Source organism: Hordeum vulgare, chromosome 2H (assembly GCF_904849725.1).
Source record: "Hordeum vulgare subsp. vulgare chromosome 2H, MorexV3_pseudomolecules_assembly, whole genome shotgun sequence".
Classification (NCBI taxonomy): domain Eukaryota; kingdom Viridiplantae; phylum Streptophyta; class Magnoliopsida; order Poales; family Poaceae; genus Hordeum; species Hordeum vulgare.
Genome location: NC_058519.1, coordinates 34,564,879 through 34,586,123, shown reverse-complemented (window position 1 = coordinate 34,586,123; position 21,245 = coordinate 34,564,879). Strand labels below are relative to the sequence as shown.

General features: G+C 44.1%; 1 protein-coding gene and 1 non-coding gene across 2 annotated transcripts; both read right to left on the bottom strand.

Annotated features, from left to right (window-relative positions):
- Positions 1 to 4,781: 4,781 nt before the first annotated feature.
- LOC123433789 lies at positions 4,782 to 4,920 on the bottom strand. The gene has a single exon (XR_006625100.1). It is a non-coding gene; the product is annotated as a small nucleolar RNA Z247 (small nucleolar RNA).
- A 1,588-nt stretch (positions 4,921 to 6,508) lies between these two features.
- LOC123424680 (short-chain dehydrogenase/reductase 2b-like) lies at positions 6,509 to 9,403 on the bottom strand. Its single transcript, XM_045108343.1, has 6 exons — positions 9,182 to 9,403; positions 8,755 to 8,793; positions 8,424 to 8,670; positions 8,252 to 8,329; positions 7,264 to 7,449; positions 6,509 to 7,176 (listed from the first exon to the last, which is right to left on the bottom strand). The coding sequence occupies exons 1-6, from the start codon at positions 9,352 to 9,354 to the stop codon at positions 6,796 to 6,798; spliced, it is 1,104 nt and encodes a 367-aa protein (XP_044964278.1). The 5' UTR covers positions 9,355 to 9,403; the 3' UTR covers positions 6,509 to 6,795.
- Positions 9,404 to 21,245: the final 11,842 nt, after the last annotated feature.

Genomic DNA, 21,245 nt, shown 5'->3' with positions numbered 1-21,245 from the left:
GGCAAAGTGGTTTGGATGTGCGGTTTCTACTACTACTTGCTATCTTAACACAAATATTTGTGCAGTCCTGCTGTGTGCGGTAACGTACCAGTGCCATCATACTAAAAGAACACGCTCCGTTTATGTTTTGGGATTCAATCAGCTCCTCTTTTTCTGAAGAGTGCAGCACTGTTGGTCCTGGTCCTGAACTCTTTATTCAGGTCTAAAATGCAAGAACAGAAACTTGTCCTGGCCAATGGAAGATGAACTTAACAAGTCACCATAGCGTAGTTCCTGCCAATCCAGTGAACAGCTACTACCAGACATTCACAATCTCCTGACTTGACCTTCAGCTCTGAAGCAAGGGAAGATCATTAACGATCGCTGCTCCCGACTTGGGTAGTTTCAGTAGTGGAAGAAGGGCTTCTGTTACCCGTTTGCATCCATAGTAATTGGTGTCGAGACAGTCCTGTATCTCACCTCATAGGTATTCTTGAACACGTCTTTGAGCAGAATGGCTGCTCTGTCAGATGTCTGAATCATGAAGTAAGTTGAAATTGAACATTGGAGGTACTAAGTAATGTGCGAGATGGCGGAAAACGTCTTAGCCATCTTGGCCGACGGGTTGCATATGTTATATAGAGGGGTTGCGAGCCCAAACACGCGTACAAGTTTGTTGAAGAGATATTCTAGAGATATAACTTGAAGGAGAAGGAAACAAGAGATATGAGAAGATAAAGATTACATGAGTATCTATCTTGTCTAACTACTCCTTATTGCGGTTGATAATATCCCCTAATGTGCTGGCTCAATATCACGTTTAACACCCTCCCTTAATCACAACTTCATCAAGTTAAGATTATGCTTAAAGTCTTCAAAACTTCTTGTAGGTAGAGCCTTGGTAAACCCATCTGCTACCTGGTCCTTAGAGTGAATGAACCGAATGTCTAAGAGTTTATTTGCAACTCTTTCTCGAACAAAATGGAAATATATCTCAATGTGCTTTGTTCTAGCATGAAAGACTGGATTTGCTGATAAATAGGTAGCACCAAGCTTATCACACCATAAGCATGGAGCTTTAGTGTTTTTCATACCTAGTTCCTTCAAAATAGACTGTACCCATATAATCTCTGTTGTTGCATTGGCAAGTGCCTTGTATTCTGCTTCTGTGCTGGATCTAGAAACAGTGGCTTGCTTTCTTGCACACCAAGATATTAAATTAGGTCCAAAGAAAACTGCAAAGCCACCAGTTGAACGTCTATCATCTAGACATCCTGCCCAGTCTGAGTAAGATAAGGCACTAACAAGTGTAGAGGATGACTTGCTGAAATTTAGACCAATGCTGAAAGTATTTTTCACATTTCTTACTATACGTTTTGTAGCAGTGAAATGAACTGTAGTAGGAGCATGAAGAAATTGACAGACTTTGTTAACAGCAAATGAAATGTCTGGTCTAGTGAGTGTCAGATACTGAAGTGCACCTACTAAGCTTCTATATTTTGTGCTGTCTTCTGAGTTCAGAAGTTTTCCTTCAACAAGGGACAATTTTTCTGTGCTAGACAAAGGGGTGGGTGCAGGCTTGCAACTTTGTAAACCAGCCTTTTTTACTAGATCCGCTGCATACTTAGCTTGGGAGAGATGCAGGCCATCTTTGTGCCGCTTGACTTCAATCCCAAGGAAGTAGTATAGATCTCCTAAGTCCTTGAGAGCAAATTATGTACTCAAGTCCTTTAACAATCCTGTTATGGCTTCATCAGATGAGCTGGTTACAATAATATCATCAACATATATGAGAACAAATATGGATGTATTTGACTTGTTATAGATAAATAACGAAGTGTCTGACTTTGAAGGGACAAAGCCAAGTGCTTGCATCTTTTTACTGAGACGCGAGTACCATGCTCTTGGGGCCTCTTTCAGACCATACAAGGCTTTGTCAAGTTTGCACACATAAGATGGTGCACATGGATTTTCAAACCCAGGAGGTTGCTTCATGTAAACCTCTTCCTCCAGAACACCATGTAGAAACGCGTTCTGTACATCTAGCTGTCGTAGGCTCCACCCCCTGGACACATCAATAGACAAAACAAGACGGATGGTGGAAACCTTAACAACCGGACTAAATGTGTCCTCATAGTCAATACCATACTGTTGTTTAAAACCATTTGCAACAAGTCTGGCTTTGTAGCGGTCAATGGTTCCATCAGCTCTTCTTTTTATCCTGAAGACCCACTTACAGTTAATGAGGTTTTTACCTTGCTGTGGAGGAACAAGATGCCATGTCTTATTTTTCTTGAGTTCCATGAGTTCATCATGCATTGCTCTTCGCCAACTTTCCTTGCCAAGAGCTTCTTCAAGAGTGTTGGGTTCTCCTAGTTCACCTGTTGAACACACCAGTCCATATTTTGTAATGTGTTTATAATCAACAGGTTTAATTACCCCTTGTTGTAGCCGTGTATGACGCTGAGTGGAGGTCGCCGATATTCCTGTAGAAATAGCCAGCGTAGAGGATCCTGGATTTGCACCAGGCTGATCCTCACCCGATCCCGAGGCAAAACTGCCCTCAGCCGCGTCGCCCTCAGCCGCGTCGGGCGTGTCAGCTGTTGTTGCAGTTGCTCGAGGCGCCGGGATCTTCTATGGCCACCGGCTGTTACGCGACGGAGACTTGGACCGCAGAGGATCCGCGAGGCTGAGCAACACCATTATGGCCCAATGATTGCCTGGGCCCGCCGTTGGTCAGACGAGTTGCGGTGCGCCGCTTGTATACTTGCGGTTGGGGGCCAGTACCAGCCCGCACGTGGAGAGGGACAGATCCGGCACACGCACGCCGCTGCAGCCTACCAGGCCCTGCCGTGTGGCAGGCGCGGAATCACCCGCAACTGCTCGTCCGTTCGGACCTGACGCAGCAGGTGTGCTGCTGGGCGTGGGTGCCGAGGCTGATTCGCTGCACGACGGCGGATCCGAGGAGGATTTGCCCCCAGGCTGCGGCACATGAAATAACGACCTAGTGCACCGTTTTGTTCTCCGTTTGCTTTGCCGTTTTCTTCATTGTTTCACCTGTTGTTTTCTGCATCATCACAAGGATCAGGAAGGCTATCAGGGTTAGTCAACATATGATCATCACAATTATTAATGCCCCTTTGATCATAGTCGGATAGATAGGGTGGTAGGAGTAAACTTTCTTTGCGTAGGAGAGCACCGTCATTAGGATGGAGATCTGCAAAGGGGAATTTTGTCTCATCAAAAACAACATCTCGAGAGATGTACACACGACCAGTGGAGATGTCAAGACACTTGACGCCTTTGTGTTGAGCACTATACCCAAGAAAAGCACATTGCTTGGAGCGAAACATAAGCTTGCGATTGTTATAAGGACGGAGATTTGGCCAACAAGCACAGCCAAACACACGGAAGATGTGTAATCAGGTTTGACATGGAGGAGACGTTCCATGGGTGTTTCATTGTGGATGACACGGCTAGGTAGCATGTTGATGATGTGAACGGCTGTGAGGAATGCCTCATCCCAAAATTTGAGGGGCATAGAGGCACCTGCTAAGAGAGCCAGACCAACTTCAACTATATGCCTATGCTTACGTTCGGCTGACCCGTTTTGTCGGTGAGCATGTGGACATGACACATGGTGGGATATGCCGAGACTTTGGAAGAAAGAATTGAGTTTCTCATATTCCCCTCCCCAATCGGATTGGACAACGATTATTTTACTGTCAAACTTTCGTTCAACAAGTGCTTGAAAGTTTTGGAAAACTTGAAACACATCGGATCTTTTCTTAAGGAGGTAGATCCATGAGAATTTTCTGTAGTCATCGATAAAACTCACGTAATACTTGTGTCTACCAACAGAGGAGGGAGCAGGACCCCACACATCGGAAAAAATTAATTGCAAAGACTTGGTGGAGACACTAGTAGATATGGATATGGTAATTGATGACTCTTAGCACACTGACATGAATCACAAATAGTTTCAACATTGCGCTCACCAATAAACGGGAGCTTATTTTTTCTAAGTAATTTTTCAACTAAAGAGAAAGAGGCATGTCCTAAACGATCGTGCCATCGGGTGGACGGAAGCTTGATAGCGCCACAAGCTTGTTTATTGTATCTTCTAAACTCCGGAATCAATGGGTAGAGCCCTCGAACGCATCTACCTCGATAGAGAATTTTCTTCGTTGCCTGATCCTTGATCAAAAAGAAATAAGGATGAAATTCTAGAAACACATGATCGTCGATGGCAATTCTATGAACAGAAAGAAGATTTTTGTGAGCACGAGGAACTTGCAAGATTCTTTTAAGATGAATTTTTCGACTAGGGGTATTAAAAATTGAATGACCAATGTGACGTATGCCCATACCTTCTCCACTTGCAGTGTGGATTTGGTCTTTGCCACGGTATTTCTCCTTCATGGTGACTTTCTCAAGCTCGTTGGTGATGTGGTTGGTGGCGCCGCTGTCAACATACCAATTCGTATCGACGCCATAGGACCCATCTGCTGCCGCGGCCACCTTTTCTTCATCTTGCGAGGAGTTTTCGTCCTCGTCATAGCGGTACCAACAGTCCTTTGCCGTATGACCAAGCTTACCACAGATTTGGCAGCGAGGCATGTCCGGTCTGGATCTATTGGAGCCATCGCCATGGCGTCCTTTGGAGTTGCCGCGAGGGGAACCACCACCGCGACGTCCCCTGCCACGAGAGGAGCCACGAGAGCCACCGCCACGGCCCCTGGAAGCTGAGTTGGCTGACGACTTGAAGCCGTCGCTGGAGCCGTGGTATTGTGCCATGCGCTGGTCAAAGTTACTAAGCATGGCAAAGAGTTCGTCAAGGGTTACCGGAGTGACGCGAGCGTCCAAGGCGGAGACCAGGGGCTGATAATCTTGATCAAGCCCGTGGATGATGTAGGACATGAGCTCGTCATCCTGGATGGCTTTGCCGGCTGCTGCGAGTTCATCAGCAAAACCACACATGGTGGCGAAGTAGGAGGCCACCGGTTGGTTTCCCTTCTGCGCGTTGATCAGCGCAATTCGGATGTTGTTGACGCGGCTGAGTGACTGGGACGAGTACATGCTCGCCAGTGCCACCCAGAGATCTCGCGTCGTGGTGATCGTGGTCACCGTGACGAGCACCTCCTTGGAGAGGTTTTGGAGCAGGTAGCCAAAGGCCTGCTGGTCCTCCCTCATCCAGATTGGATGAAGGGGATTCGGCTTAGAGGACTCCTTCCTGGCGGTGTCCTTGGTCCTCAGGACTTTTGCCGGTTCGGGTGTTGTGCCGTCGACATAGAGGTAGACGCCGGCGCCCTGCAGCTGTGGTGTGATCTGAGTTCGCCACAGAACATAGTTGGTGCGGGAGAGTTTCTCCGGGACCCCGCCGCTGAGCAACGGCCGATGGGAGGTGGAGGAAGACATGGCGGCTGCGCACTTTGATGGAGGTGGGCTAGCTAGGTTTAATGGAGGAAGATTGCTCTGATACCATGTGCGAGATGTCGGAAAACGTCTTAGCCATCTTGGCCGACGCGTTGCATGTTATATAGAGGGGTTGCGAGCCCAAACACGCGTACAAATTTGTTGAAAAGATATTCTAGAGATATAACTTGAAGGAGAAGGAAAAAAGAGATATGAGAAGATAAAGATTACATGAGTATCTATCTTGTCTAACTACTCCTTATTCTGTTGAGAATATCCCCTAACGTGCTGGCTCAATATCACGTTTAACAAGTAAGTCTTATTGATAGCCATATTATAGATGAAATTGTAGTTCTACAGATGGCATACAAAGCTAGAATATGTTGCAAAAGCTTGAGATACAGAGATAGAAGTAAATCAGTACCCATGTCTCTGCGTCAACGTTGAGAGCTTTGAGGGCTTGAGGCCTTCCTCGTCTGCTGCAACTCCCACAACTGTTTCATTGTTAACCTGTATGTGTCACCCAACCCAGCCTCATTTACATAACATGTTCCCAAAAAAGATTTACCAGTGATGATCTAGGAAAAACGACCTCACTTTACCAGAATGTCAAGCTCTCCGTATCTGCTAGAGCGGCAACGCTGCTGTCATCCCGGACATCGAGCTGGTGGAATACTACGTTGGACAGGTCAGATTCAAGGCCAATGGACTCGACGGCGTCCTTCCCTCTCTCCTCGTCCCTCGCCGTGAGAATGACCGTTACCCCTTGGGTGGCAAACTGCCGGCACACCTCTAGATTACATGATTACTGGTTAGGCTTCAGATCGTGGTGGTTGCTGGTTAGTAAAAGACCATGGAGTATTTTACGAATTGGCTTGGAGGGTTTGTCTCGCCGGCGCCGGCTCCGGCGATATGCGCTTCCCTGGGCTGCGTGGCGGGACCCACGGCACGGGAGGGGCGGGAAACTGCTTCGCTTTGACTTTTTTAGCGGGAAGAGGTGAGTGGAGATCCAGAGCAGTGGACTCCCTTTTTGGCACCAATCACCCAACTGCGAGTTCTACTGCAGAATCGAACCAAACAGAAAAAAATGCTCACTTGTTTTTGCCAACATTTCTAAAGCTATAAGACGACTGCTTAACATAAGCAAATCCACAATCAAAAACACATAAAGAAATCAAGAGACTGGTAGTACTAAATCCAGTGATAAACTGACTGCATTGCCAAATCCTGACCCAGAAACATCTAAACCAAGACCTCTTATTATTGCAGCCGTGTTCCACAATGCGGCGAATGATAATCATGTTTGCTAGACCAGCTTAGCTAAGAAACATCTAAACTGAAGGTCTAAAGCGTGGAAAAATGCAAACCTAAACAAAGTGGCACCGGTCGTGTAACTTTCGATCACCAGGCCTCCCCCATCTTCGTCTGGTCGAAGTAGCAGCCGGTGGGCCCGTCGCCGGGCGCCAGCGCCAGCATCACCGCGCCCCTCGCGCCTTCCTCCGGCGAGAGGACCCCCGTATTCCAGTTGATCTCCGTCTTGACGAACCCAGGGTGCACGCAGTTGATGCGCATCTCTGGGTGCCGCCTTGCCAGGATACGGGTGTAGAGGTTCACCACCATCTTGGACATGCTGTAGGCCGGCAGCATCATCGGCCACCCGGCAGCCTCGAGCCGCTCATTCTTCATGTCCTCGAGGAACTCGCTCAGCATCGCCTCAATCCGTGCCTCGTCCCAGCTGTTGGCGTCGCGCAGGGACTCCCGCAGCTTCTCGTTCGGCATTCTCTGGTCAACACAGTACGGTTGCGGTCAGGCCAGCTGACTAAAGTTGCCATTTCATTTTCGATTACTGTTGTCGTTGCGGTGATGAACCTGCAGTTCTGAGCGAAGGGAGGTGGTGTTGATGATCCTTGCTCCTGATGTGGATTTCTTCAGCAGAGGAAGGAGAGCTTCTGTTGCCCATTTCAGTCCATAGTAGTTGGTGTTTAGACATTTTACTGCCTCATCGTATGTTTGTATAATCACCGATTCGATCAGATGGGCCGCTTTGCCTGATAGCTGAACCAGAAAGGATATTGTAATTAAACACATAATTCAATATCTCCCATGAGCACATTGTACCAAAATCAGGCATGAATAGTATGACTGCAGTGTAGGAGGCATACAGATGCAAATGCATGCTTTTGTGCAAGATTTACAGGTTCCATCCAAAGCAAGTCAATAAGTTACAAGAAATCACTAAAAAGACATGCTACTGAGTAGGAAAGGATGATATTTTGTACTGTATCAATCAAATAATTCACTTCAAATTCAATGTGCTTTTTGAGATAAGAACAGATAAATCAGTTTTGTAACAGCGCCAATGCTTCGTAAGGTAGTAGTATTACCAAATACAAGTGTCTTGTATGGCACTCAACATTTGTGGAACCCCTCATTATGTCACTAACGAGGTGGGTCCAGCCCATATGTCCATGAGACAGTGTGTGGCATACGATGAAGGAATAGGTCCATTCTAGCCGCTCAAACAATCAAGCAGTTCGAAGACTGGTTTTGCTAACATGGATCCAAATCAGGATTTCCTTTTCCCATGCAAGAAGCCACATCAGCGGATTTTGCCACATTAGCCCATCTGTATCCCTCCGATGTTTGGGTTGAAGCACAAGTTCAGAAAATCAGTTGAAAGATGATTTCAATCAAAGCTTAAAGTCGGAAAGGTATCACATAGAAAGTTGATAGTTCAATTTGAAAATTCAAGATCCTACAGGGTGAGGGTTTTGTCTGAGTCCCCTCTCACATGGGCGGTATGGAAGTCATTTTCAAGTCTACACACCCACATGTTTTATTTTTGAGAAATACATACCCACATCTTAGGATCAATGTTGAGAGCTCTCAGGCCTTCCTGGTCTACTGCCACCCCTCCAACACCTGCATTGTTCACCTGCATTGCCCATTCATTCTATCTTCATTATATGGTCTCATAAAAGTACAAACAGTAAGGCATTTACTACAGAAGAAGAAACAGATCATTTTACCAAAATGTCGAGCTTCCCATATCTGGTCTCGATATGTCGCGCTAATGAGGCACGGCTACCAGCATCCAGTATATCGAGCTGATGAAAGATTATGTCGGAGAGGTTCGATTCACTGCGGATAGACTCAACCGCAGCCTTTCCTCTTTCCTCATCCCTCGCTGTGAGAATGACTGTCACACCCTGGAGAGCAAGCTGGCGGCACACCTCTATGCCAATTCCCCTGTTTCCACCGGTGACCACGGCAACCCTGAATTACACAGGGGAAAGTTTAGCATCCTTTGTTCGTCGTAAGAGGAAAACAACGCGACTTCTGGGACAAGACGTGGATCACCTTTCGGGGATCCCCTGATGTTCACTCATTTCGTCGACCCTATGGAATAATCAAAGCAAGGTTTCGTCAGTCAGTACTTAGTTCAGAGAGTGGACGCAACTAGTAATTCAGGTCGTGCTGGTGCTGGCGTTGGTGGGTCTTTGCTGTGAAAAGATGCAAAACACGTGCGCTAGTAATTCAGTTTTCTCGAACGATTGAACTGGTACTCGAAATGACCGAATCGTCTGAATGCTAATCTAATCTAAAAAAAAGGATTTTGTTACTCCCTCAGATCCATATTACTTGTCGCAACTTTAGTACACTGGATAGCAGAGAGCACATTCAGTATAATGAGAATACATTCAGTATGACTTGGCTGCGCCTGATCTGCTCCTACACGACGGAGTATATCCCGACGAACGCACACAAACAGGGGAGGGGAGGCGACCTGTGCGTTGGCGATGCCGCTGCGGCGGCCACTGAAGCTACGGGCTTCCTGCCTGTGCGAGTGGCAACGGAGTTAGCCCGCTGAGACAGCGGTCGTGCTCGTTGGAGCGGCAACGGGAGTGGAGTTGAGCTCGGCCGGACGCTGGGAGTGGTGGCGGCGAGGTGATGGCTCATCTGGATGGGTCAACCGTCACCGTGTTTCAGGAGCGAGTGGGGAAAGTGAAGGCGCCGAGAGAAAAAAAACCAAGGGGCCGAGAGGAGAGAACGACAAAGGCCTTTCGGCCCAGACGAGGGTGTCAATTTTTTCAATCAATTTGATCCGAATTCACTACTCTTTTCAGAGATTACTCCCAATGTGACAAGTGGTATGCTGCATGTGTGCCACTTGTCGTAACCTAAAAGTCTTTCTTTTTTCGTAGATTCATATTTTTAAAATATTTTATCTCTTAATTATGTGTTCAAATTTTAAATTGTTTTTATTGTCGAAATCCTCGCGTTGAGATTTTTAAAACTAGATCATATGTTGATAGATTTTGATGAGCATTTTTTCCAGAAAAAAATCAAAAAAAAGAGCATACCTCTCGTGGAAGGAAAGAAAACTTGTTTTTTTCGTTCCCGGGAGGCAGGGTTGTGCCTCTCACGGAAGCAAACCTGTGCCTCCCGCGAAAAAATAGAATATATGTTTTTGTTTTCGAGAGGCATGGCCGTACAAATCCGTACCTCTCACGAAAACAAACCTTGCCTCTAACGAAAGAAAAAAAACAAAAAATACATGTTTTCCTTTCCGAGAGGTCCGACTGTGCCTCTTACCTAGGGGTGGCACTATAAAACCGAAAACCAAACCAAACCGTATTAACCGATTTGTTGGTTTATTTGGTGGTTTGATTTTTGGTTCGGTGAAAATTTTTAAGGTTGTTCGGTGTTTTGTTTTTGTTCGGTTTTTGATGCCCAGAAACTGAATAGACCGAACAAACCGATATGTGGGATACCTCATGTAATACCTTATTTCTGAAAGTGAAACAGTATAGAGGCATCACACATTTCTCCGCACATAATACATTTCACGTTTCATGTGCTTTTCCTAATTAATTATGATTACTAGGTTGCTTGATCGAATAAACCATAGAATGATATTAAAGTTGCTAGAACTTGTGATTATCTTTTTGCATATTATACAATCCAAATCAGTGCTCTCGAGTCATTACACTTATACTGACAAGTGCATGAATTTTGGTTTTTCGGTTAACCGAACAAACCGAACCGATATATTATGGTTAATATGGTTTGGTTTTTAAAATTTAAATGATCATTTCGATTTCTATTTCTCTAAAATCGAAATTATATAAAACCGAATAAACCAAACCGTATTAACCATATAAACTGAACGCCCAGCCCTACTCTTACCAAAGCAAAGTCGTGCCTCTCGAGAAAGGAAAAATGTGTTATTTTTTGTTTTTGAGAAGCACGGACGTGCCTCTCGCGAAAGCAAGTCCGTGCTTCTCGTGTAAAAAAACCTATTTTTCTGAAAAGAAAAAAAACATGTTTTTCCATGCATCTTTTAAAAAATTCTTGTTTTCCAAAAACTAAGAAAGACCGATAAAAATCTGAAACACCGAAAAATTCGAAAAACTCACCTAAAATGATGAAAACACGTGTGAAAAATAAAATAAAAACAAAATCTGAAAGAAATGCTTAGAACACGACACGTGACGATGGTTGAAAACGTATCAAGTGGCGGCGCGTAACTAGTTCCTTCCAATTTGATCCGGACTGCGTATTTTCTGGTGCAGAAACGGCCCATCTGCGATCCATCATAACTTCTCCCTTTTTTTTCTGCGGGGGATTTCCGTCACAAGTCTGAACTTTCAGAGGTCTTCATTTCTGGGCAAGCTTTGATCGAAAAAAATAATTTTAGGGCAAGCAAGCAATTGCCAGCCATGCCCAGAAGTCATCTGAATTTGGACAGATGATGGTTCAGTGCCATTGCCATCCCCGTGCAGTGAACTGAATCGAGCGCGACTTAACAGGGAGGCAACCGATCTACCTAAGATTCGACGAAATCCGGAGAGATGCTGCCTGACCAGGAGGGAGCAGGCACGCCATTTGTTGCTGCCTATTGTAACTTTGCTCGCTGCAGTCTGGGAGATACCGCATTATCCTTATATTACCAGTTCGTTGTTCAGAGAACCTGTACGCTTGGCACACTGGCTGGATGCGCTCCTCGAGCATCAGGCCGTGTCCCCTGGAAGAAGCGTCCGTCTAGTATTATTCAGTGCAAGATCATCTTGGTTGCAGCAAGCGCTTGCGATCGCCTCGTGAGCTCGTGCATATACATGCTGCACCTTGGCAGAAACTGAAGGAAAGGCCGTGTGTCAACTCGAATTACGTATTGATTGACAGTATTAGTTAGGGAACTGGAGCGCAGCCATCGTGGGATTACTTTGGCTTAATTATACATTGCTGTTGCTGCCGGAGACATGGGCGACAGGCACACATTGGTATGATACGCACCCCTGACCTGCAAGTTGCTGGTGCCAGTTGACCTGCCCTCGTTCTTAATCCAACCATCAACTTCCCGGCCATAAAAATAGCTGGATACTTGTGTGCAGAGTCCTTTTCTCCCTTCTGAAGTCTGATCCTGTGGATCATTTATTCATTTACTCAATTATTCCAGCTGTGTCACCCCAAAGTCTGAGCAGATGTGGTTGAGATTTGAGATTGAAGAGGCAGTGATCCACTAGGAAATGGGAAAGGGCAGTCATTGTTACTGATTTTTTGTTATATTTTGCCAGTGTGCATATGTGGAGGCGGCTGCCCTGGCCAACCTGCCGACACCCAAAGAAAGATATCCACATGGCGGAATGGTACGCGCCTACGTGGGGCCTGCGAGAGAGATGTATGTTCGTGGGATCGATCGAGCTCATCGTGTAGACAAAACCAGCCTGGTAATGGCAGCGAGGTCGATCTGGATAAGTTCATGTGTGGCCTGCCTGCCTGCCTCAAGACTGGCCTTTCAACCAATCGATGCAGGCCACTTGGGACTGCAACATGTGGGTAGGACCGGCCAATGGTCATCTTGGGTTGGATTTTTTTTTTTTGAGGGTACTTGGTTTGGAAATTAACATGTGAAAAAAAAGAAGCAAAGAACTGCCTATACGGCTATGCGTACGGCAATCATAATTTTTTTTGTCCTGGCCCCCGGTTTATTCTGCTTTCCCCTTCAACTATAGTACATCTAAACTAGCATCAATGGAAACATTGTACCGCCAGCATATTTGTGGCAACAATTGCAGGACACTTGTAGACATGTCAAGTTAAATGAGGAGGAGGGGGACAGTTGTGTGTGGACGCTTGCTTCTTCTGGCCATTTTTTCAGTCAAGTCAATGTGTTTAAAGCCAAAAGCCTTACAAGTGAAATGCCCTTCTAGAAAACTTGGTTCCTGGAGATTCCTTTCAACTATTGAAGTGTCCTTGTGGTTATAATGTTAAAAATGGCATGCCGACTAAACATCTTTATCTAATAATAAAGAGGCTATCGCTTCCGTCGGAAAACCCACCGAGGTGATTTTACAAAAAAAAACCTTACTGTTTATGACATTAAATTCATAGTATATATATTAAATGTTTTTTAAAATACTCATATCTTTTAAACCGCAACTCCAAATTTAACATATTATATATGGAATTTGATTAGAAAAATATGTAGAATTTAAATATGATATTATTTTATCTGTTAAACATTTAACAAAAAACTATCTAGGGTGCAATCTTAATAAATAAGTCATTATTCGTCTTTCTTTCATACCGGTACTCATCCGGGTTGGGGATGAACACGACAACAAAATCAGGATTAGAGATGAAACTGAAGGTCACTTAACTGATTCTTTGTACGTATTAAATCTACATGCAAGCCGTGTTAAAATAGAAGACCTGTGAAATTTTGAACTGCATTGTGAAATTTTGAACTGCATTTTTGTAGGATAAGACCATCTTTATTTGTGTCGTAACTACAAATTCTCAGATTATAGACCATTTTTTATAAATTAAGAGCGTGTGGTATTTCTTTCTCCCGTTGCAACGCATGAGCCCTTTTGCTATAATAATAAAACGGCTATTGCTTCCGTCGAAAAACCCACCGCGACATTTTTATAAAAAAGCTCCTGTAATTTTTGTTATTCCACCCGCGCTCCATCATTTATCTGCAACTCAAAAGGAAAAAAGATTCGCTGCAAAAATTATACCCGTACGCATTGCCTCCTCCCGTCGACCCTGGGTCACCCTCGCCTGTGCCCAGGCCGCCGCCACACCACTCGCCGCCGCTCCCGGCCTCAACCACCACCGCTGCTGTTCTCAACCCACCCGCCTCCGCGGCCGTACCTCTCCCCACTCACTGTCCCCGTTGCGGCGCTCGAGCGCATCGCGTCGCCCCTGGTCCACCCTGACCTGTGCCCAGGCCGCTGCCACACCACTCGCCGCCGCGGCCGACCTCAACCACCATTGTTATCGATCTCAACCCACCCGCCTCCGCGGCCGTACCTCTGCCCGCTTGCTGCCCCCGTTTCGGCGCTCGAGCACAGCTTCTGGATCAAATCAACGCGACATCTACAGTGATTGGGGATGATGTGTCTGCTCGATGCAGAACGGCGGCGGCGTGCGGATAAGGCGTGGTGGAGCGAAGTACTTGCAGGTGGAGGCGGGCCTCCATGGCTCACACGGGGAACTCCGAGGTTATGGCGCGGCAACGGCGACTCCTTATGGCCAGATAGAGGCGCCTAACCCTTGCTCGCCTCATCGTATCCCCTCCTCCGGCAGGAACTCATCATCTGGTGAGATCCCCTCCCCATGCCTCCAACCGTGTGCCAAGCACCGGCAAGAAATTTTGTTTTGTGGGGATTTGTTTGCTGATGAATGAATGTATTGAATGTAAGATTGTATTGTTGTAGAGACAGAGAATGGAACACCACCTTCAGTTTGTCATCTGATCCCACATTCTCTACCCCATGAGTGAAATAAGATAACAGTCCATTGATCAATTCACTTAGTCTCTTTGTTTTGCTTTGCTTGCCCCCTCAATTTCTCATCATGGTGGAATTAACAATGGACGGGTTGATTTCTCAATAAAATAGGATAGGACTCACTACATTAGTTAGTTAGCTTATTATTTTAATAAATCAAAATGATTATAAAAAGATTAAAAGCGTGTGGTATTTTTTTCTCCCGTTGCAACGCACGGGCTCTTTTGCTAGTAATCTACTTATGAGGGGTTGTGTAGGCAGTGAGAAATGCAGATTTTGTGATGGTAAGAAAGATATGTACCTATTCGAAAAATAAAATAAGAAAGGAAGATATGTACCAACTTTCAGCCATTGTATCTTGGCTAAATATGCTTGGCCAGTGGATAGTTGGTGACCATGGGCAGAACCAAATCCATGGACAATCCACATAAGGACAATCCAAGAGACAGATGACCAGGCATCGAGCAGTTGCAGACACCTTTCCTATGGTACCACTCTTCTTTATTTTGCTCATAAGAGCCTCCTCCACAGCCGTTTAGCCCAGATTCAGGACTAGCCGCCTCCATATATTCGAGCAAGTCGCGAAGCTCAATTTGAAGAGGATTCTGTCGACCTTATCATGCACAGACTCAGCCTGCCCAATAGTCATGTGCGAGTGGGCGACCGCAATTTCGAAGCCTTCATGGTCCACAAAGACAAGCAACTCAGGTGGCAACATTTCGGCTGCCTCAACACCACCGGCCACAGGTAACACCGACACTATGGACTCAGACGCCTCCAGTTGCTCACATGATAGAGGAAAGTCTAGTACATCACACGAGATCACTAGTGAATCCACCTCAATATGCTCCATAGACACAGGTGAAGCAAGTCTCACACATAGTTGTTGAAGTTCGGGCACCAAACCTCTACAATCCACAAAAACGAGAGGCCATCTATACAAGAAAATATGGCCCCGTCCCTGGATGGAGTGATGACTTTCCTCTAAAGGCAATCACATCAGGGTTCCCAAAGAAGCTTCTTAGATAATGGTGCATTTGTTGGTCATGATACTTTGTTTGTGTCTTATTATGTCTTGTGTGATATTATGTCCAAAGGCCAATTTCATTGTGTGATACATCTTTGTTAAGTATGTTACATTTCAGTGTTAATGAAAGTTGTTTAAATTTGAAGTTTTTCCATTCCATTTTAAATTTTAATGAAATTTAAATTCAAATTCCAATTTTCATGCAAACTGCAACAATAAAAAAATTGCTATCTACAAACTACAGAGGTAATTGTGATGAAATGCATGTTGTCTTAATCATCTCGATCATTAGTGAAAAATAAGGATTTGGACCATATGTAAGCAGCTACATTAGCATATTCCAGGCCCATATGTTAGCATTGTTCATCAGTCAAATCTGATGAATCTAATTGTTAGTAACGACCATCACCTTAGAAATATCTATGTCTTAGCCCACATGAAAGCAGCCACGTCGCAAGTTTTCGGGTCCATATCTCAGAATCGTCGACCCGTGAGACATGACACACTGGTTGTACGGGTTTTTGTCACTAAAATTATATTGGGTGACAAATCGGTCGATCAAAGTTGACAGTCCTCAACATCATTGAAAATTAACATTAGTGACAAACCAAGAACCGTCACCAAATATACGATCTTAGGTGACGAGAAAAGTGACACCGTCCATACTTTTTTGTGACAATTCTTCAATGATGAAACATGTGACGGTCAAAAAATATCATGAAAGGATCGATATGGTTGGCTAGAGGGGGGGGGGTGAATAGACAACGACCACTTTTTAAATAATCTTAGCAAGTTAAGGTAAACAACATACGGGTTCACAAATAATACGACAATGAGGTGAACCCTAAAGAAGCTAACAACGAGAGTTATTAAGACAAGTAAGATATAGTCACAAGCATAAGAAAATACAAAGTAAAGGATAGAGATAACCACAAGTGGAACCGATGGAGATGAGGATGTGTTACCGAAGTTCCTTCCCTTTGACAGGAAGTACGTCTCCGTTGGAGCGGTGTGGAGGCACAATGCTCCCCAAAAAGCCACTAAGGCCACCGTATTCTCCTCACGCCCTCGCATGATGCAAGGTACCGTGATTCCACTATAGGTGCCCTTGAAGGCGGCGACCGAACCTTTACAAACAAGGTTGGGGCAACTCCACACAAAGCTTGGAGGCTCCCAACTAGACCACGAAGCTTCACCACAATGGAATATGGCTTCGAGGTGACCTCAACCGTCTAGGATGCTCAAACACCCAAGAGTAACAAGATCCGCAAGGGATTGGTGGGGGGATCAACTTTTCTCTTGGTGGAAGTGTGGATCTAGGCCTTCTCAACCAATCCCTAAAGAATCAACAAGTTTGATTGGCTAGGGAGAGAGATCGGACACTTTTGAGCTTGGGGCGCAACAATGGAGCTTAGAGAGGTAAGAGATAGGGTTCCTCAGCTAGAAGAACCCTTTATATAGCGGGAGGGAAAATCAGACCGTTTTCCCACTCTCTGCCCGAGCTCCAGCGGTACTACCGCTGGCTGCAGCGGTACTACCGCTGGCACTCCAGCGGTACTACCGCTGAACAGGGGCGGTACTACCGCCGCCTGGCGGTACTACCGCTGGATGTAGCGGTACTACCGCTGACACCAGCGGTACTACCGCTGGCCCCTTGGTAGTGCAAAAGCACTACTACCGCCAAGAAAGTCTTCGCAAAAAGGTCCGTCCACGAACTACCGCTAGGCAGGTGGAACAAAGCTCCTGGAGCGGTACTACCGCTGACCAGGGGCAGTACTACCGCTAGCAATCCAGCGGTACTACCGCTAGAGCCAGCGGTACTACCGCTGGGGACCATTTTGCAAAGATGCGAGAAACAAAGTGGCGGGGGCCGCTCCAAAGATGAAGGAAAGGGAGAATGTGACGTGTGCGCGTGCAAAGATAGATTCCACCCAAACCTTTCCACTACGGATCCCCTCTTAATAGTACGGCTTTCCTATGACTCAAATAAAGAGAATCGTAGAGAGCGCCGTGCTTCCGTTCCATGTATGAGGAGACGTGTCGTCTTGTGCCGTTGACGTGTGTTATCTGAAACCTTAACACACACGGTTAGTCCTATACGGTACTGTTATCAATCACCAAAATTACTTAGGCATAAACTATGCCCCAACATATCACTAGCCCAATAATGCTAACGAGAATCTATTTTATGTGACACCGATGACTCATCACAAAAAAACTTTCTTTTTGTAGTGAGATATGTGCATGAGAAGGACTTCACTTAGATCCAATGTAGCTTTCTCTGCGTCACGGTCGTTAATATATTCATCGACACAACCACTATAGAGAGTTTCCAACTTGTAAGGTGATATGTGTGAAATGTATCCATAATTTTTTATTGTTTCATGTTATTATATTACAATTTTATATAGTTTTTATAACAATTTATATTACTTTTATGGGCTAACCTATTAACTAGAAGGGTTGTGCGCGCTTTGTTGGGATCCTTAAATTTCTTCACTCACTCTATTTCAAAATATATGGTGTATTGTTTTTTTGAAAAATCAGATCTCTTAAAGTTTGATCAAATTTACAAAGAAATATATCAAATCATTGTTATTAGATTCTTCGTGTGAAATGAATTTTCATTTTTTGTGTTTGATATTGTTGATGTTAATATTTTTGGCTTGGAACTTGATCAAAACAAAAGAAATTTAACTTTCCAAAAAACTAATAACCTTTATATTTTGAAACTGATGGAGTATTTAGTTTGGACTGTGGGGGAGATGATGGAGCGTATTTTATGTTTATTTATAATGTGATTATTTGGTGGGTCTTTCATGGTGTGATTCTGTGCTATCCGCTAATCAACCCATATTTATGTGGGGATATTTTTTTACTGTTCGTTACATGTACTATTGATACGTCTCCAGCGTATCTATAATTTTTTATTGTTCCATGCTGATATATTATTATTCTAAAATACTTTTGGGGTATTTATTTACCATTTTATATTATTTTTAACACTAAGATATTGACCCAGTGCCCACCGCGAGTTGTTGTTTTCTGCGTGTTTTTCATTTCTCACATTTTCCATACCAAACGAAGCCTAATTGACCTGAAACTTTTTTGTAGTTTTTTCTGTACCAAAAGAAGACTGATGAGTACCGAAAGAAGGCTGGAGGCCGCACAAGGGGCCCACAAGCCAACAGGGCGCGACCTAGGGGGGCCTCGCCCTGATGTCTTGTGCCTCCATCGTGGCCCTCCCGACTCCGTTCTGTGTCTTATAAATTCTATTATACCCAAAAAACATCAGAAGGAGTCCCAAAAGATTTTTCATGCCATCGGAAGTCTGTGCTCTGAGGGGGGCCATCTGGAGCTCCGTTGCGTCACCCTGTCGGAGGGGGGTCGATCACGGAGGGCCTCTTCATCAATCTTGTTACCCTCATGATGATGTGTACGAAGTTCACCACAGACCTATGGTCCATAGCTAGTACCTAGATGGAAATCTCTCTCTTTGATCTTCAATACAATGATCATCGCATCTTCGCTTTGATCCACATGATGTAATTCCTTTTGTGCGGAGAGTTTGTTGGGACCCAACGAATTGTGGGTTTATGTTCATATTATTCATGATAAATAGTTGAGTCTCCTCTGAATACTTATATGATTTTTATGTGCATGATTATGATAACTTCGTTAATTCTCTCCGATCTATTGAAATAGTTTGGCAAACTAGATAGATATTTCTTCAGTGAGAGAGGTGCGTTGTAGTAGGTTCAACCTGGCGAATTTCTATATCCCAGTGACACAAGGAGACAATATGCATCTTTGTGTTACTGCTACTAAGGATAAAACGATGGGGTTTATTCATATTGCTTGAGTTTAGTTTGTCTACATCATATCATTGTTCTCCATGCATTATGTGTTTTACTTAATATCTAGACTCATGCTGGGTAGCGATCGATGAGTCGAGTAATAGTAATAGGTTAAGGCAGGAGTCGACCTATTTGTTTATGGACATGATGCCTATATACACATGATCTTTGCCATGAATATCACATAACTATCCTCTTTTCTCTCAATTGCCCAGCAGTAATTTGTTTACCCACAGTATGCTATTTTTCATGAGAGATGCCATTAGGGAAAGCTATATCCCTCGGGTCTATTCACAACATATTGATAAAACCTTTAATACCTTATTGCCATTTACTTGTTTTAATTTATCTTGCTATCTATAATTATCTACACACCTCACTTGCTTGCAAATAACAAGACAAGAGGATTGACAACCCTGTAGTCCGCGTTGGGTGCAAGTTGTTTTTTTATTTTGTGTGCAGCCACTGAAGACGGTTGTGGTTGATATTCCTATTAGTTTGATAAACCTTGGTTTCATAATTGAGGGAAATACTTATCCATATTGTGTTGCAATGACCCGTTCCTCTTCGCGGAAAACCCAACGCGGATCACAAGTATCAGGAAGGATTTCTCGTGCCGTTGCCGGGGAATATCATCACCAACTACCAAGTAAATCCAAACAAAATTTCATTCACTGTTGCTATTTTTATTTGCTGGTATATTTAGTTTGTCTCATAAAAATGGAAATACAAAAATATTTACCTTTGCTTGCTTAGCTCATCACTAGATTGCATATTCGCTCTCTAGTTTGCTTGTCTTGCTTGTTATTTTGCCTGCTCGATCACCATGTCTCAAGATACTACTAAGTTCTGTGACTTCGCAAATACTAAAAACAATGATTTTTTTAGTACTCCTATAACACCGGCCACTAGTGGAGATGCTTTTGATATTAATGCTGCATTACAGAATCTTGTCATGAAAGAGCAATTTTCGGGAAGTCTTAATTAATGAGGATCCCGCTTCACATCTCAATACCTTTGTTGAACTTTGTGATATGCAAAAGAAAAAAGATATGGATAATCATATTGTGAAACTAAAATTGTTTCCTTCTTCACTAAGTGAGAAAGCTAAAGCTTGGTTTTCATCTTTACCACGTAATAGTATTGGAACATGGGATAAGTGTAAAGATACATTTATTGCTACTGCTAAGATCATCTACCTTAGAAATCTAATAATGAATTTGAAACAACATGATCATGAACATGTTGCACAAGCTTGGGAGAGGTTGAAATTGATGAACAGAAATTTCCCAACGCATGGTTTTAACTTGTGGCTGATTATCCGAATTTTTTATGCTTGACTAAACTTTGAGTCTAGAAATCTTCTAGATTATGCCGCGGGTGGTACCTTCATGGAGGTGACCTTTGGAGCGGTGATCTTTTGTATCTATCTCTATCAGATCTCATCCTTGCAAATAACTCGGAAGGGATTGATAACCCTTTTATAGCGTTGGGTGCAAGTGTTTGATTGTTTGTGTAGGTACTACTATTGGGGCCTTGCTTGTTCCTCCTACTGTATTGATACCTTGGTTCTCAACAAACTGAGGGAAATACTTATCTATTTCGTTGCATCACCCTTTCCTCTTCAAGGGAAAACCAACGCAAGATCAAGAGGTCGCAAGAAGGATTTCTGGCGCCGTTGCCGGGGAGGATAGATAGCAAGATCAAGCCTACCAAGTACCCATCACAAACTCATCTCCTGCATTTACTTTATTTGCCATTTGCCTCTCATTTTCCTCTCCACCACTTCTAAAACAATTTTTTAGAAAAAACCAAAAAGATTTACCGTTTTATTCGCCTTTTTCTCACGGGATCTCTTTTTGTCTACTTGTGCTACCATGTTCCTTCTATTTGCTTGCTAAAAAACTATTGATATGGATCCTCGTGCACTTGCTAATATTTTCAAGAGATCCAATTATGATGAACCAATTGCTAGTGAGTTGAGTGTACTTGATTATCTCTATGAAGTTTTGCTTGAGATTCGTGAATCTGAAAATTGTGATGAGGTGATTCACGATGTTTCCTTGAACGAAAAGCACGATTGCAATGATATTGTTATGAAGTCTATTAATATCAATTGTGCTAATGATATGCAAACCCACAAGCTTGGGCGACAGAGAAATAGCT